Genomic DNA, 16,173 nt, shown 5'->3' on the forward strand with positions numbered 1-16,173 from the left:
ATTCTTGTTCTGTGTTACTTGGTTTGTAATGTGTTGTGCAAATGTGTTTGTTCAAAAGGGACTGATTATAAAAATGCTGGTTATTCAGCATGTCTCTTGAGGTTTAATATATCATATTTTAGTAATAAAATCGAATAATTTTGAAGGATTCTTGTGAGAGCTTCTTTAAATGAAGCTTGTTGTTAGGGTAGCAATACTAGGTTGACAACAACATTCTTGACGGTTCTTATCAAGCAGACTTGAGGAATACATTATCAAGTCATTCAGAACCATTGATAGAAACAGCGGTTTATGGTTTTGATGAAATCCATTTAATTTTTATTCTCAGAATCCCACTCCATCACAAAAGAATTACCAATGCTGGATGTAGTGGAGACCTGTGCTTTATTTGGAAGTGAGCTCATTGGTACTGCCGCATTTGAAATGGACGTGTTGAAGAGTAAGAGATTTGTCACTTCAGACAAAACGCATAGTATTTTTGAAGATTTAATTGAACATTTGGACAAGCGTTCCTTTGAAAGTTCAGATGTTGGCGAGTACCAATATTGCTTGTCAAACGAAGTTGGGAAAATCGTCTCAAAATCAGTTGGTATGATAAGAGGTCAGTATGCTTGAGAAAGATGAGAAGAATCGTTTCTGCAGGTTCCCAGCACTAACAGGTGTGCTACTAACATGCAGCGCAGGCTACAATGGCAAGCTAAAACTCTTAACAATGCTTCAGACCAGCTGCTGCCCTTGCTGCCATGACATATTTGATCAAGCTTCATTCATCAAAGTTGACCTGCAATATCAACATAAAAAATTAACAGAATATGAAAACACCAGTGCAACATAGAAAGGCAATTGATTAGGATGAATACACACAGCTATTTACATTATTTTATTTTTTTCACGTAACATAGTGGTAACATCAAGAGAATTTTTGTCACCTAAACATCAAATGGTAACTCTTTGTGGTTTTACCAAATCTATAAATCCACAAGTTTTTGTGTTGTATTATCCAAATATTTTGGGACCAACTGCATTGAGGCGTGTGGTGATCAACATATCTTTATTTTTATTGATATTTTCTCTTTGTCATGGCTTTGACCATGGATTGGTACAAAAGGATTCTTTGGTTCAGAAGCCTTCTTTTCATTCTTTCTTCCAGCATTTACGGATGATGTAGGTAAACTTGTGTGGAATTGAGGTGGTAACCTTCACTTCTTAAGTGGTTAAAAGTTCCTCGTTCTACTTGTTGCGGTTGTTTTTGGTAGTGAACAATGAATATCTTAAAATATATCAACTTTTTATATGGTGAGATTTTTTGGTGGTAGAGTGTCTTCACATAACATGTGACAATTGTTTCTAAGTTTAATGTGTTCACCTGTTTTGGATTCTTGTTCTCATTGTTGTGGTTGTTTGTTTTTCCTTGTTATGGAATAATGAATATCTTGAACTTGACAGTGGTTGCTGGTAGATTTACATAGAAAACATCAATTTGATCTTGGGAAACCATGTGTCATTGCTAGAAGAATGATGAAGAATCAACACTTTGGATCTTTTGAAGATATTCTTGTTTGAGTCAGACCCCCATGTCGTTGTAAGAAACCACCCCCATTTTATATGATGACCACAAGGTGAAACGGAAGAGAAAAAGTGTTTGGAAGAAACTGAAAAGATCTTGAATGAAAAAAGTTTAGCTGAAGAAAGGAAAACACATCTTTCTACTATGGAAGGATATGTTGCAGATAATGCAGCTGTTTTGAAAATTTCTACTGTTACAGACACCAGTATTCTTAACTATTTTTAACATTCTTACAAGAAGATATTGGTCACTGTGTTAAAATGGATTTTAGTTATCCTGATATTTTTTATTATTATTATTATAATTATTTAATATTTTAAATAATTTAAGTTATTGTATCTTGACTGCATAACAATGTTCTAATGCAACAGTCAGCAACTTTGTAAATCTCAAATTTTCCCATTTATAGCGATATACTGTAACCCATAGATATACTGTTCCTCACAGCACGAGAGCCTGTCCGCTTTGTGAAGAAACTGAGCGACATTTCCATCCCAATGAGCCAAATGCTGAGACTTGAGTGTATATTCGCCGGATCCCAGAAAATCTTTGTCACTTGGTACAAAGATGGAAAACAGCTCTACGCGTCCTATCGATACACCACCAAAATGACAAAGAACTCTTGTGTCTTGAAATGTTTACATTTGTGTACGGCGGAAACCACTGGATCATACTCTTGTGAGGTCTCAAATGTGTACGGAACAGACATTTGTCATGCTAATGTGACCGCAGTAACAGGTTCGTAAATTTGCATCATGCCCTGTTGATGCATGTCTCTAGGAAGGATGGAATTGTCTTACATCTGGTTTTAAATGAGGAGCATTGGTTGGAGTGGTCAAAGTGATATTTGTATCAAAGTGATAGTATGTATATTAATGGGATGGTTCACCATAAATCTTTTCCTTACACTTTTGCAACACCAAACTTGTTTAACATTCCTCTGCGGAACAGAAGATATTTTGAAGAGGTCTGGGACATTGTTCCATACAGTAGAAGACAATGCAAATCAAACTTTGTATGCTCCAAAAAAGACACAAAGTCATGAATTAATTAAGTTTTCTGCAACTATGCAATCTCTTTATATTATGAAGAGAGTAAAATTTAAGATGTTGTTCACAACAACTTAAAAACTGATTTACTTGGTTGTAGACATAATAATTCATCATTGATTTAATTTGATTTGAGAGTGAATAATGAATTAAATTTTGGTCTGTTATGTTTAATAATGTGTGATTGCAAACCTCTTTATGTTTTAAGTCAGTGGTTCTCAAACTTTATTAAAGTCCCACCTTTAATAAAATTAGTTGTTCGAAGTACCACCTAATGACCGCCATAGAAAATCACACAAATAAACACTCATACTAATAGTAGAGCTGTGAATTTTTATCTTTATACCTCGTCCTCCAATTCTATTGTTTTATTAATTATACGAAATGACGCATAGACGAAAGACACCAAATAAGGATTTCTGGAGAAACACGACCCGACATGGAAAATTACAAACCATTATTACAAGCTTTCCGTGGTGAATCCAGCATGAGTAATGACATAGTTTTAAACACTGTTCTTTTGTGTACTTGCTCATTAATTGGTTTTAGTTAATTTTTAATCAAAAAACTTACAGATTGCCACTTTAAACAGCCGTTGAAGTGAAGAAATACATAAGAAGCTTCATTTTCACGCAGCTCATTGGAATAGAGAGAGTGAGTGACTCACAAGCGCCTGTCTGCTCCCGCTCTGTGTTTGAGCTGCCTGTCACGAGTTACATAGACCAATGATAAATAAACTATAATTCATACAGCTATATTAAAATTGCAGATATACTAAGATGTATTCTGTATTTATCGATCATGTATTAAACATTTAACATTGTATTTAAAACACAAATTGTAAAGAGTTTTTAATTTTCTGTGGTGTCACGTACTACCAGGGGTCTCTTCAAGTACCACTAGTGGAACGCGTACCACAGTTTGAGAACCACTGCTTTAAGTCATTACAATATCAAAGAAGAATCAAACTTCTGTATTTTGGAGTGTCTACTTCAAATACAACAAAAAGATTCAGGAAAATACTTCAGGAAAGCTTCAAAGAATTGTTAAATAGTACCGGACTCTTGTCTGCCTGTCTTTTAAAGTTCCTTACCCATGGATTGATTACCCATGCAAAATAGATTGTTTGATATTGCAGCGTTGAAGAGCATGTCATCTGGGATGCTGTCATTTTTTGTTAGAAATCAATATGGGTGTGATGCTGATATTTTGCACGTCCAATGTAGTGGCTTTTGTTTTATTTCAAATCTGAATTGATGTGTGGTACGTTTTAGGGGCTACAGGGAGGAATGGCATGTTACTTTTTGCTTGTTTTGTGGGGAAATGGTTTGACTTAAGTCAACGTTGAGGAGTAGAATCATTTTAAAGCAGCATTCCGCATGGGTGATGTTTTGGCTTTATACGTGCAGTTCTTGTCGTCGTACAGAAAGTAATTTGAATGGATCTGAGGCTGTTCAGTTTGTGAAGAAGTTGATTGACATGGCTGTCCCAATTTAATTTAGTTGATTTCTTCTTCTCAGAACCAGCCAGGTTTGAACAGAAGCTTAAAGATATAGAAATTGCCATGGACGAAAAGGTGAAGCTTGAGTGCACATTTACTGGAGCTCCAAAACTCTTTTTCACCTGGTACAAGGATGGCAAACAAGTCTATGCCTCTTATAGATACAACACTAAAGTTGCTGGAAACACTTGTTCTTTGGAATGTCTACATGATTGCAACCAAGACACTCCAGGCAAATACTCTTGTGAGGTGTCCAACTCCTATGGAACTGATATCTGTCATGCCCAAGTAACCACAGTCTCCGGTTAGTATGAATTAAAGCTTCTTAGCATTGGATAGAAGTTGATTTGAAGTTGATTTGACTGGTTTGATGTTGTTGTACAGTTCAGCTACAGTGAGCATATTTGAGTATTTAAAAAGAAAATCACTAGCATTCAAAACAGCAAAGGATAGCCAGATGGTTTGACTTAAAAGGATAATGCTATTTCTAAAAGACCTATTTCTAAAAGACATTAAGAGTATTTAGTGAGCTTCAAAACAGCACTGGTGCATTACGCATTACCAATCCAAAGCATTTTGGAGAATAGGCCTATGCATTAAAGCTAAAATGCTTAATGAATTGTACAGCTTACACAGTAGACGATTTAACAAACATTAAATAGTCTAATAAGCACATTTTAATACGCTATAAAATCCTTTAGTGTGCTTCTCTACTGTAAACCTAAGAGGGCCTCCATCTTTTATTTATATCATTTCACTTTAGATGTTAGATCAGAGCAGGAACACTGGAAGATTGTTTCGTCAAAGAATCGCCAAAATCGTAATATGAAATAAACAAAATATCAAATGTGGATAAAACTGCACGCCTGGCTATTGTGAAGACAGTTGAGGCAGACGCTAGTCTTGCCATGCTAATAGAGAAACTGGTTGTAAAACAAATTTTCAACTCAACTGTTTGTGAAATGCATTGTGTATCTCGCATGCAACGTGAATGATTGTCATGTGTGTGTGTAATGTGTTTCCTTTTCAGAACGTAAAATTCCACCAACCTTCACTAAGAAACCCTCAGAGCACGTTGAGGATAGTGAAGGAAAATCGGTGAAGCTTGAGGGTCGAGTGTCTGGGTCACAGCCTCTGTCCGTAAGCTGGTACAAAGATAACAGTGAGATCTTCACCTCTGACATCTATGACATTTTCATCAAGAGCAACATGGCTGTGATGTGCATCAAGAATGCCAAAGCCACAGAAAGCGGTATTTACATGTGCACTGCTTCTAATGAAGCTGGCTCTGCCTCCTTCCAGGTGGAGGTTAATATCACAGGTAGACAGTTTTGCCTTTTGCATGATTTGACTTTCTATTTTTCTATTCTTGATGCGTTTCTTCTTTGTATTATTTTGCTGGTAATGTTCTTTTTGAGGTATTTTGTATTGAATACTGTAAACATATTTAATTGAAAAGACTGTTTCCATTTTTTAACATCTAGAGCAAAAAATGCTTCCATCTTTTGACATTCCCCTCAAACCCATGACAATCAATGAGGAGGAAGGGCTAATCCTTAGCTGCCATGTCTGTGGCTCATCTCCTCTGAATATTCAGTGGATGAAGGACAGAAGGGAAGTCACATCCTCTGCTAACACCAAGATCACATTTGTGGATGGCACAGCCAACCTGGAGATAAACAAGGCATCCAAAACAGATGCAGGAGACTATCTGTGCAAGGCAACTAATGACGCCGGAAGTGAATTCACCAAAGCTAAAGTCACAATCAAAGGTAATGACACAATCTTTAATGTACAATTCTCTTTTATACAATCACTCTTAATTTAGTTGCTATCATATGCACATTTCGGAGAAGTATGAACTAATATGTGAATCTACGGTTTTATTATCTTGCTCTTGCTCTTGCTCTTGTTCTTGTTCTTGTTCTTGTTCTTGTTATTCGTCTTGGTCTTGGTCTTGCTCTTGTTTGCTTTATGCCATATATACTAGTGCTAATTTTTTAATTTAACACAATTTTCTATTATTCATAGTGCACTACTGAGCTGTAATATTTTGTGTGTGATTTTGATCAACCTTTTTAACCCATTTGTTTGCTATTCATTCTTAAGTAACTATGGATCAGTGCTTTTTGGATAAAATATTTGATTCGATTTGATTTAAAAAATTCAATTTGATTCATTTCCACTGCCTGTGTCAATCAGAAAAATCTGGTGCTCCCCCAGTGCCAACAGCCCCCACAGAACCTCATGCAGTTAAAAAACTGGACAACTTGTTCTTTATTGAGGAGCCCAAGAGCTTTCATATCGTTGAGAGTAAGTTACCACTTTCCATTAAACAGTATATACATGCCATTTTGAGCATGTTAGGTTTCATGACATCACATCATATTCTGGATTACAGAGGGCACAGCTACCTTCATTGCTAAAGTTGGTGGGGATCCCATTCCCAACGTGAAATGGATGAAGGGCAAATGGAGGCAGATGACTCACGGTGGTCGCATCCACATTCAGCAAAAGGGCCAAGAGGCCAAGCTGGAGATCAAAGAGGTGACCAAATCTGACTCCGGTCAGTACAGATGTGTTGCTTCAAACAAACATGGAGAAATTGAGTGCAGCACAGACTTGAATGTTGATGGGAAGAAAGAGGCTGGACCAGAGATGGTCAAACTGAAGAAGTGAGTGTGGTATTTGGATTTATCTTATTTGGGGCTTTATCCTCAGAATGATTATAACATTGAACTCTCTTTTGTTGCGCTCAGGACTCCATCAAAGCAGAAAAGTCCAAAAGAGGACAAAGACATTGACATTGTTGAGTTGCTAAGAAATGTAGACCCAAAAGAGTATGAGAAATACGCTCGCATGTATGGAATCACAGATTACAGAGGTATCCTTCAAGCCATTGAGATACTGAAGAGGGAAAAAGAACAAGAAAGTGGAAGAACGGTAGATATTTTTCAAGTCTTTATCTAAATAGATGTTCCAAAGCTTTTGTTTTCTTGATTCCTATCAGGATACAAATCCACAACAAGTAGCTTTAATCAATGCCCATGTTTTTTTTTAATCAGGGAAGTGAATTTGGGCGAGAATATGATGAAGATTTGGCAAAGCTTGTGTCTGATTTGCAGAGCAGAATGGAACACACTGAAGTATGTTCCTTTCTTGAGAAGTAGTAGATTTTCAGTGTAATATTGATATCATATTGGCACCAGCAACGTATTGATCAATTAAATGTATAAAATTGTTTTTGCAGCCTGTGACTCTAGTTAAAGACATCAAGGACCAGTCAACTCAAGTTAACAAAGATGGAGTGTTTGAGTGTGAGATTAAAATCAACTATCCAGAGATTGCACTGTCTTGGTATAAAGATACAAAGAAGCTAGAAACTAGTGATAAATACAACGTTCAGATTGTGGGTGATCGTCACATCTTGAAGATCAAAAACTGTCAGAGCAGCGACCAGGGAAATTATCGGGTTGTTTGCGGGCCACATATATCCAGTGCAAGATTGACAGTAATGGGTAAGTCAACTTTATTTTTTTATTGAAATTACCAACCTACGGTCTTTAATAAATGTGGAACTGTTCCATTGCATTAATCTACTACCTGATTTATATTGTACAGCATTTGTTTACATTGCTACACAGGTTGCCCACTCATACCCAAGTTTACCTCGCTTTGTAAAGGCACTACTAACCTCTTTGATATTGTGATTGTTACTCTTTTATTCTTTAAACTTGTTTAGTAGTTGTATAGTGTGTGTCTAAATGTCCGTATTTCTTTTCTTGGCCTATTTTTCCTTTTCTTTTTGAAAACCATGAGATGAATTTTAAGACAATTAATGATTTCAATCCTTTTATATTATTTGTAGCCGATCAAATTCAGTTCACCAAGCGCATTCAGAATATTGTGGTGAATGAACGCCAGTCGGCCACTTTTGAGTGCGAGTTGGCTTTTGACAATGCGGTCGTCACCTGGTATAAAGACGCATGGGAACTTAAAGAGAGCCCGAAATATACCTTCAGATGTGAAGGACGAAGACACTTTATGATCATCCGTAATGTAACATCTGAGGATGAAGGTGTGTACATTTAAGTAGTCACAGAAGCTCAGTATAAATATAGAGTGAAAGAAGTTAAAACTCCATTAACTTGACTGAAAATCTTTTAGGCGTGTACTCTGTGATTGCACGACTGGAGCCTGTCGGTGAAACTAAAAGTACAGCGGAGCTTTATCTGTCAGGCAAAGGTACAAATGTTATAGTAAAGGATCATCGCACAGGTGTTTGTTTAGTAGAGCTTAGTCGAGAGTAAATATCTTTTACCTTCTTTTCCAGAAATTGAATTAAGAACACGTTCCTTTGGTAAGTTGTCACATGTGGGATTTGAGGATTAACCCCCCATTCCAACTAATTTCATTTAAAACTTGTGCAAACTGTAAACAGAACTAATAACATGAAAACATATTCTTTATTTAAATCAATCAATTGACAAGTACATTAAAATTAATCTTAACATGCCCAGATGTTCCAGATACATCAATACACGTGCCTGATGTGTCATCTGTGATCAGTTTTAAGGGTAAGACAAGCAAAGTTAAACAAACAAATTAATAGAAGAAACTTCACTTATAATAATCAAGTTTCCTTCTGCGTAAAGATGAAACCTCTGAATTTCATTATGAAGAAAAGTCTGAAGTGACAGGTATTATTTGAAAAATTCCAATAATGAGTGTTTTTTTCACTTTTACTGGTAGAATGTAATACACCTAATGCCTTAATAAACTAAACTTTCACTATCCAAAATGCCATGTCGACTAATATTACCAAATAAGAGCCTCACTGTCTAACATCACATTAATCCTGTAATTCATTCATTCGTTCATTTACTCAGTCATCTTTCTTTCTTTTTCTTTCTTTCTTTCTTTCTTTCTTTCTTTCTTTCTTTCTTTCTTTCTTTCTTTCTTTCTTTCTTTCTTTCTTTCTCTCTTTCTCTCCCTCTCCCTCTCCCTCTCTCTCTCTCTCTCTCTCTCTCTCTCTCTCTCTCTTTCTCTCCCTTTTCTTTCTTTCTCATTTCTGAAGTTTCTTCTGAAATGTTTTCCTTTTAATTCGAAAATTTTAAAACTATTTTATTGTTGTATGATAGAGTATCAGAGCTGGACAGTCCAAGAGGAGAGTGTTACTTATAAATTCTCTTCACTGCAAGGTACAGTGGGGTTAATAGTCTTGGTGTCTTTATTTAAGAGCATAACATTTTGCTCGTCTTGTTTTTATTCTGTGTGTGTGTGTCTGTGTATGTGTGCGTTTGTTTTCGTCTTTGTCATCTCTTTCTCATCACTCATCTTCATTTTAATTCTCTTTTTTTTAAATAATATTTACATTTTTATGTATTCATCTAGCACTTTTATTAAAGTGAATTAAAAATTATACAGCATTTAACATTCGGTCTAAAGTGTGTATAATTTTCACGTTTTCATTACAGTCCATCCCGTGTCATTCAATAATCCTAAAAATAGCTAAAAATGTTCTTGTTTTCTACAGAGGTGAAGAAACCCATTGAGGAGACCGTTACAAAGACTGTAGTGGAGAAAACGAAAGAGGTGCCAATGAAAGGTATTCAATGAAAGCAATCTGTTTATATAACTGCTTTTTGAAGCCAGAGATCTTTTAACACCTATACGCCAAGCCAAACACTTGTCCGTGCTGAACCAAAAACATCTTTGGTTTGTCTCTTGTCTGTGTTTAATTTGTCTAATATTGTATGTCATTGTGAATTTGTGTCCATTGTATAATTACCATGTGTTACATTGTGCTGTACATGAATGTTTTCTTGTAATGCTTTTGCAATCATGCTAAAAGCATGGACGCTTTGGTACGTAAACTTGCATAAGCTTAGAAGGTTATATTCTAATAAAACTGATGTCTTTTAAGTCCTTGAAGTTATGAAGCAACCAGAAGAGACACCTGCTACGACCTTCGTACAGATTACGCTGGTTCCTGAGAAAGGTATTTACATGGCGTTGCTCCAGTCTAACCTTGTTCTTCTGTTTTTCTGTCTGATGTTTGTATATTACCAGATGTGTCTGTATTTGTGCACTTGCTGTACGTGTAGTAATTTGTTTGGGAACACATAAATCATGACTGAATTGTATTGCCATCATATTTCAAAGAACCTGAAGTCAAGAAACCAGTTGAGGAGAAAGTGCCCTCTCTGAAAGTGACTGAACAAAAAGAACAACCCCCAGCCAAAGGTATTGTCAACACTATGTGTTCAGAGTGTTTATTGTCTAACATAAGTTCTGTATTCAATATGTCTCTTTCAAATGTTGTTTGTAATGAGTTTAAAATACATGTCTTATGTGAAACTGTAGTCTGCAGTTTACTCCTATGTCTTATATTCTTCTAAATATGTTTTTAATGTTTTGAACATTTCTTAATATACTGTCTATCTGTGATGCACACAGTGTTTAAATGTCTTGTGTTTATGTTGTCAATATCCTTTTGGAAACCGATGTTCTAAAACCTACAGCATCAGAGACTAAGCCTCAGGTGCCGGCAGAACCCAAAGAGACTCCAGTGGTTGTGGCTAAGCCTGAACCAAAACCTCAACCCAAGCCTGAGCCAAAAGTTATTCCACAGCCTGAGTCGAAAGCTGCACAAAAACCTGAGCCCAAGCCTGAACCAAAAGTTCTGCCACAGCCTGAGACCAAGCCGGAGCCAAAAGCTACACCAAAGCATGAGGCCAAACCCAACACTGAACTTAAGCCTGCAGTTACAAAGAAAGTTGAAGCACCCTCTGTTAAAGGTATTGTGTGTGATTATTGTGTGTATTGTGTTTTCAGTGTCTTGTTAGTGTCTATCTACAGTATATACATGTGTGTTTGTCATGTGAATGTGGGGAGGGGGTATTCCTTAAATCTTACAGATTTGTGGGTTATCTTAAACCTGTGTCATTTGTGTTTGTTGTCTTTGTCACCAAAACTGGTGCTCTTGAAGTTTGTCATTTTTGTGCTCTTAAATAACTCTTTATATTATATGGGCCTTTAACAAAATGCATGACTTTGCTTAAATTAATACACTGTATAACTACATGTGTGTTCCTCTGAAGCTTCTTTGGAGATGAAGGAAGCAAATGCTACAAAAGTAAATGTAGATAGAAAACCGGAGCCTGCACTTGTTGCATCTGTGCCACCAAAGACAGAGCCATTGAGGAAAGAAGTCTCTGCGCCAATACAAGAAAAAACTAAAGCCTTTTTCTCCAAGCCATCAAGTGTAGAGCCAGCTAGTCAGCAAACTTACACTCCAGAGCCAGTTACTAAACCAGAAGTCACATCGGCTCTACTGGAGATTATACAGGAACCCACAAGAAAGCCACCTTCCCAAGAGGTTTCCAAAGTTGAGTCTGACAGAAAAGTAGAGTCTTTGCCCAAACCTTCAGAGTCCCGAGAAGCAGAACAAGCTAAAAAGCAAGAGCCACCAAAGATGAAACCAACCCCAAAACCTAGTGAACCTGCACCATTTACTCACAAAAAGGAGGCTTATTCAAAGAAAGGTATCCAGATAATAAAGCTGTGTAAGACAAATACAGCCCTTAAAATACCCTGCATTTATGGGGATAAACAGTACAATCTCTTACATTTGTCAGCCGATCTTATTTTTCTTATGTCTTTGTTCTTTGTGTTTACTTAATGTGCTATCTCTGTCTGATATACTTTTACAAAGTGGCTGAAGTAAAGCCTGCAGAAGTACCACCTGAGAAAAAACCAATGGCTAAGCGGGAGACTGAGATGCCCTCAGTCAAAGGTATGCACTGTGTTGGTGTGATACAAAGTCAATTTGAATCTCTACATAACTTTATCTGCCCTTAGAAAATAACTAAACAGATATTTACAAATTAATTATTAATACCATGATAAGCGGTGCAGTCAAATTTAGCTGATAGATAGAAAACATGTTCCTGTTGCATGATCTTTTCTAAAAGAACACTTGTTTTTTAACTTGCTTCTATATATGTGTGCCTGTTTTGTTAAAAACTCTTGCCACGTTATGTGGTGCAATCTTGAAAATCTTTCGTCTTTAAAGTCTTTTCAGCTTCGAAGAGAACTGAGCAAATTCCCCTTACAGTGGAGGTTACCCAGGCAATGCAAAAGATTTGCATGATGGAAGAAATATGTTTGAGGGACGAAATTGTGGAGAAGAGTAGTGGCATTTCTCATACACTTAAGGACGCTCAAGAAATTGTGGGTCATCACATTAGAGAATCAACTGCTGAAGATATGAAGATAATTGAAACAGAGGTCTCCCGGAAGCCAGAACAAACCCCAGCTATAAAGATGACTGAACTGAAACAGTCAAAAGAAGAATTGCGCTTTGAGAGGAAATTGCTGACATCTTGTGTTGAAAAAAGAGATGAACGGCCCACAGAAGATGTGGTGGCACCTAACAGTGAGATATCTCTGGAAAGGCAAGAAATTATGCGAAATGAAAAATATGCAATCAAGTATAATTCCGCTCAGAAGACACATGTCACTCCTGAAAAGGAGGTAACCATGCAGAGGAAAAAAGATGAGCTTGCTCACTCTCAGGAGTCTGTTCAAGAAATCAAGAGATCACAGACAGAACCTCCTCAGCTGATATCAGCTGAAATTACACCAATAGTTAAAGCAAAAGATATTGCAACTAAACTAGAGGAAGTGCATGAAAAAGGTAAATCTTGCAATCTTCAGCATATGCCTTAGCTGGTATATTGCAGCATATATCTTTTCTTGAATGTTGCTTGCTTGTCTTTAGGTATTTGCCGAAAAGGCAACTGTGATAACCTTTCTTTGTCATTATATTTTATATCTTAAATGTGTAATACTTCTTAATCATATGAGAAGACGCAGGCTGTGTTAGAATTTATTTCTTCTACAAAAGGTACAAAAAATGAAGACTGGACGAACTGAACTGACATTTGGATTCAGCATCTAGTTCCTTGTGTGATCATGTGCATTGTGTTTGTATGTTCATCTTCAAATCTTCTATACCTTGATTGTAACCTTGGGTTACTTTTTTCAAGAACCAGAATCAGTGAAGGAACCTGAACCCGTTGCATCCAAGCCAACCATGGCTCCAGTTGAACAGAAAATACTGGCTCCTCCTAAAGGTATACAGCAAGAAATATCTGCTGATATACAGTATATGTCAGATGCATTTATTTGTGGTCACGATTATATTGTGACTATGGTGTCATCTTATTTAAAGAGCCCACTGTCAAAAAGAAACCAGTTCCTGAAGTACCAAAACCAACAGTGGCTCCAGTTGAAAAGAAAATATTGCATTCTAAAGGTATACAGCAAGCAAGGCTTGCTGGTATATACTGTAGATCAGATAAATGTTTTTATGGTCACCTTTTATATTGTGACTATGGCGTTGTCTCATTTAAAGAGCCTACGGTTGAAAAGAAACCAGCTCCTGAAGCACCGAAACCAACTGTGACTCCAGTTGAACAGAAAATATTGCCTCCTTCCAAAGGTATACAAAGCCATACTGGAAGAACAATTTTCTGGTCTATATGTCAGTCTTATGTGATGTGATTGTTTGCGTTGTCAATCCATCTCTGTCTCTTTTCATCTTTAAATGTTTACTGTCCAGTCCAGTAACATCTTGTTTCATACATGACTTGGTTCATTTTGATTGTGACTGTGGCGTTTTTTATTTAAAGTGCCAGCTGTTGAAAATAAACCAGTGCCTGAAGCACCAAAGCCGAACGTGGCTTCAGTTGAACAGAAAATTGTACCTCGTTCAAAAGGTATACGAAGAAAACCAATTGTTCAGATGTGTACTGTTTGTCTTATGTGGTGCGATTGTTTTCTTTGTTAATCCATCTTTTTCTCTTAAATCTCTTTAAATCTTAATAGTCCAGTCAAATAACAAGTTAATCCACATTTGTGACCATGGCATGATCTTTTGTTTTAAAGAGCCAACTGTTGAAAAGAAACCAGTGCCTGAAGCACCAAAACCAACTGTGGCTCCAGATGAACAGAAAACATTGTCTTCCAAAGGTATACAGCAAGAAAGATTTGCTGGCATATAAATCAGATACGTTGTTTTTAAGTGTATCTTTTGTAGTCACCAATAATATTGTGACTATTGTGTCATCTTATTTAAAGAGCCCACCATCGAAAAGAAACCAGTTCCAGAAGCATCAAAACCAACTGTGACTTCAGTTGAAAAGAAAATGTTGCCTCTTAAAGGTACATAGCAAGAAATATTAGCTAGCATATAAATCAGATGCATTGTTTTCTTTTATACTTTGACTATGATATCATCTTACTTGCCATATTTTTCTCTTTTCATCTTTACATTTTGAATGACCAGTTCAGTAACAACTTGTTCCATATACGCATTGGTTCATTTTGGTTGTGACTATGGCATTATTTTATTCAAAGAGCCCATTGTTGAAAAGAAACCTGAAGCGCCAAAACTAACTGTGGCTCCAGTTGAACAGAAAATATTGCCTCCTTCCAAAGGTATACAGCAAGAAGGATTTGCTTGCATACAAGTCATTCTTTAGTGTTGTTTGTGTTTGTTTTAATGTGTCATCATTTGTGATCGTCTTTAGAAATGTTCTTCTAACACCAGTTTTGGTTGTGACTATGACATTATCTTATTTAAAGAACCAGCTGTTGAAAAGAAGCCAGTTCCCGAAGCTCCAAAGCCAACTGTGGCTCTAGTTGAACAGAAAGTACTGCCTCCTTCTAAAGGTATACATGGGAAGAATATATTTTTAGTTTATCTTTGGTATGGTGTATGATTGTTTGCTTTGTCAGTCCATCTTTTCTGTGTTCATCTTGTCCAGTCAGATAACATTCTTCATGTGGTTGTGACAATTATATTGTTTTATTTAAAGAGCCCACGGTTGAAAAGAAACCATCTCCTGAGGCACCAAAGCCAACTGTGGCTCCAGTTGAACAGAAAAGTTTGCCTTCTAAAGGTATTGAAAGCAAAACTGAGATAAAAAACTGAGTTTGCTGGTCTTTTTAATAGGATGTGTCATTCTTTGCTTGTAATTATTTCTTCTTTCATGGTTATCTTTAAATGTTCATTGTGCTGTAAATGTACAACAATAACAACTTATTCCACATTTGTCTTCACTACGTGTGGTTGAGACTGTGGTACTGTTTTATTTAAAGAGCCAACTGTTGCAAAGACACCATCTCCTGAAGCCCCAAAGCAAACAGCAGCGCCACTTGAACCTAAAATCTCTCCTCCTACAGGTAGAGTGTTTGTCAGTGATATGTATGATTGTTTAGCTGTTATTTTATGTCTTTGAAGAATCTTTTAAATCTTGTCTTGTCCCTTAAGTTAAATGTTTGTCTATATTCTGTAAAATCCTATTAACCCCTTCTGACAGTCTCAATATTTTTATGTTTCTTAATACGATATACAGATGAGAGGTGTCTACTCTTTCACTTCACTTTTTAAACGAATGTACAGTTATTGTACATTTATAATGGAAGTAGAAAGATGAATTATATATATTATTAACTTTTGTACTTAGGAACCATAATTTATCTCATGTATGTGTGTTATGTTTTTAATCTAAAATGATTTCTGAAACAGATGCAGACAAAGGCCCCGTTGCTGCTCCTGGACCTGCTCCAAAAGGTATGTTTATTTGTATTCTTCTTCTTCTTATTATTATTATTAATAATATCATTATTCTCCCAACATATACATTCAATGTTATTCTTGCATCTTGTAATTTTGTGTCTGCTTGTTTCGTGTTTGTTTCATTCCTTTTATCGAAGCATGTTACTTTATAGTTACGTTAAGTTATCATTATTTTAAACAACTATGATTTACATGGTAGTTTAATCAGTACAGTTTGGGGTCAAACGTTTTTATCATGTTTTATGTTTTTAAACAATTATGCTGTTCACTACAGTTTGTTTGGTAGTAATAATGAGACTTAGTGTTTATCATATCTTAGTTCAACCACTTTACATTATGATGTTTTTGGCTATAGCCCTGCTGTGTAATGTGTGTGATATGTGAACTGTCTCATGTCCTGCTAAAT

At 36.3% G+C, this 16,173-nt stretch overlaps 1 protein-coding gene across 1 annotated transcript in view; it reads left to right on the forward strand.

Annotated features, from left to right (window-relative positions):
* The window catches only part of ttn.1 (titin, tandem duplicate 1), a 132,977-nt gene that overhangs the window by 24,206 nt on the left and 92,598 nt on the right, over positions 1-16,173 (forward strand). Inside the window, exons 41-73 of the mRNA XM_057336724.1 lie at positions 329-601; positions 4,137-4,421; positions 5,148-5,438; positions 5,602-5,889; positions 6,320-6,430; positions 6,519-6,792; positions 6,877-7,060; positions 7,183-7,263; positions 7,368-7,635; positions 7,986-8,195; positions 8,285-8,362; positions 8,451-8,477; positions 8,638-8,694; positions 8,773-8,817; positions 9,259-9,318; positions 9,654-9,725; positions 10,044-10,118; positions 10,283-10,363; positions 10,642-10,917; positions 11,221-11,664; positions 11,835-11,915; positions 12,195-12,818; positions 13,171-13,257; positions 13,356-13,439; positions 13,539-13,625; positions 13,816-13,902; positions 14,072-14,155; positions 14,264-14,347; positions 14,543-14,623; positions 14,771-14,857; positions 15,004-15,087; positions 15,287-15,370; positions 15,717-15,761. Coding sequence (XP_057192707.1) covers positions 329-601; positions 4,137-4,421; positions 5,148-5,438; positions 5,602-5,889; positions 6,320-6,430; positions 6,519-6,792; positions 6,877-7,060; positions 7,183-7,263; positions 7,368-7,635; positions 7,986-8,195; positions 8,285-8,362; positions 8,451-8,477; positions 8,638-8,694; positions 8,773-8,817; positions 9,259-9,318; positions 9,654-9,725; positions 10,044-10,118; positions 10,283-10,363; positions 10,642-10,917; positions 11,221-11,664; positions 11,835-11,915; positions 12,195-12,818; positions 13,171-13,257; positions 13,356-13,439; positions 13,539-13,625; positions 13,816-13,902; positions 14,072-14,155; positions 14,264-14,347; positions 14,543-14,623; positions 14,771-14,857; positions 15,004-15,087; positions 15,287-15,370; positions 15,717-15,761 — 5,079 coding nt within the window. The remainder of the gene's footprint in view (positions 1-328; positions 602-4,136; positions 4,422-5,147; positions 5,439-5,601; positions 5,890-6,319; positions 6,431-6,518; positions 6,793-6,876; positions 7,061-7,182; positions 7,264-7,367; positions 7,636-7,985; positions 8,196-8,284; positions 8,363-8,450; positions 8,478-8,637; positions 8,695-8,772; positions 8,818-9,258; positions 9,319-9,653; positions 9,726-10,043; positions 10,119-10,282; positions 10,364-10,641; positions 10,918-11,220; positions 11,665-11,834; positions 11,916-12,194; positions 12,819-13,170; positions 13,258-13,355; positions 13,440-13,538; positions 13,626-13,815; positions 13,903-14,071; positions 14,156-14,263; positions 14,348-14,542; positions 14,624-14,770; positions 14,858-15,003; positions 15,088-15,286; positions 15,371-15,716; positions 15,762-16,173) is intronic.

This window comes from Triplophysa rosa, linkage group LG6 (assembly GCF_024868665.1).
Source record: "Triplophysa rosa linkage group LG6, Trosa_1v2, whole genome shotgun sequence".
NCBI lineage: Eukaryota > Metazoa > Chordata > Actinopteri > Cypriniformes > Nemacheilidae > Triplophysa > Triplophysa rosa.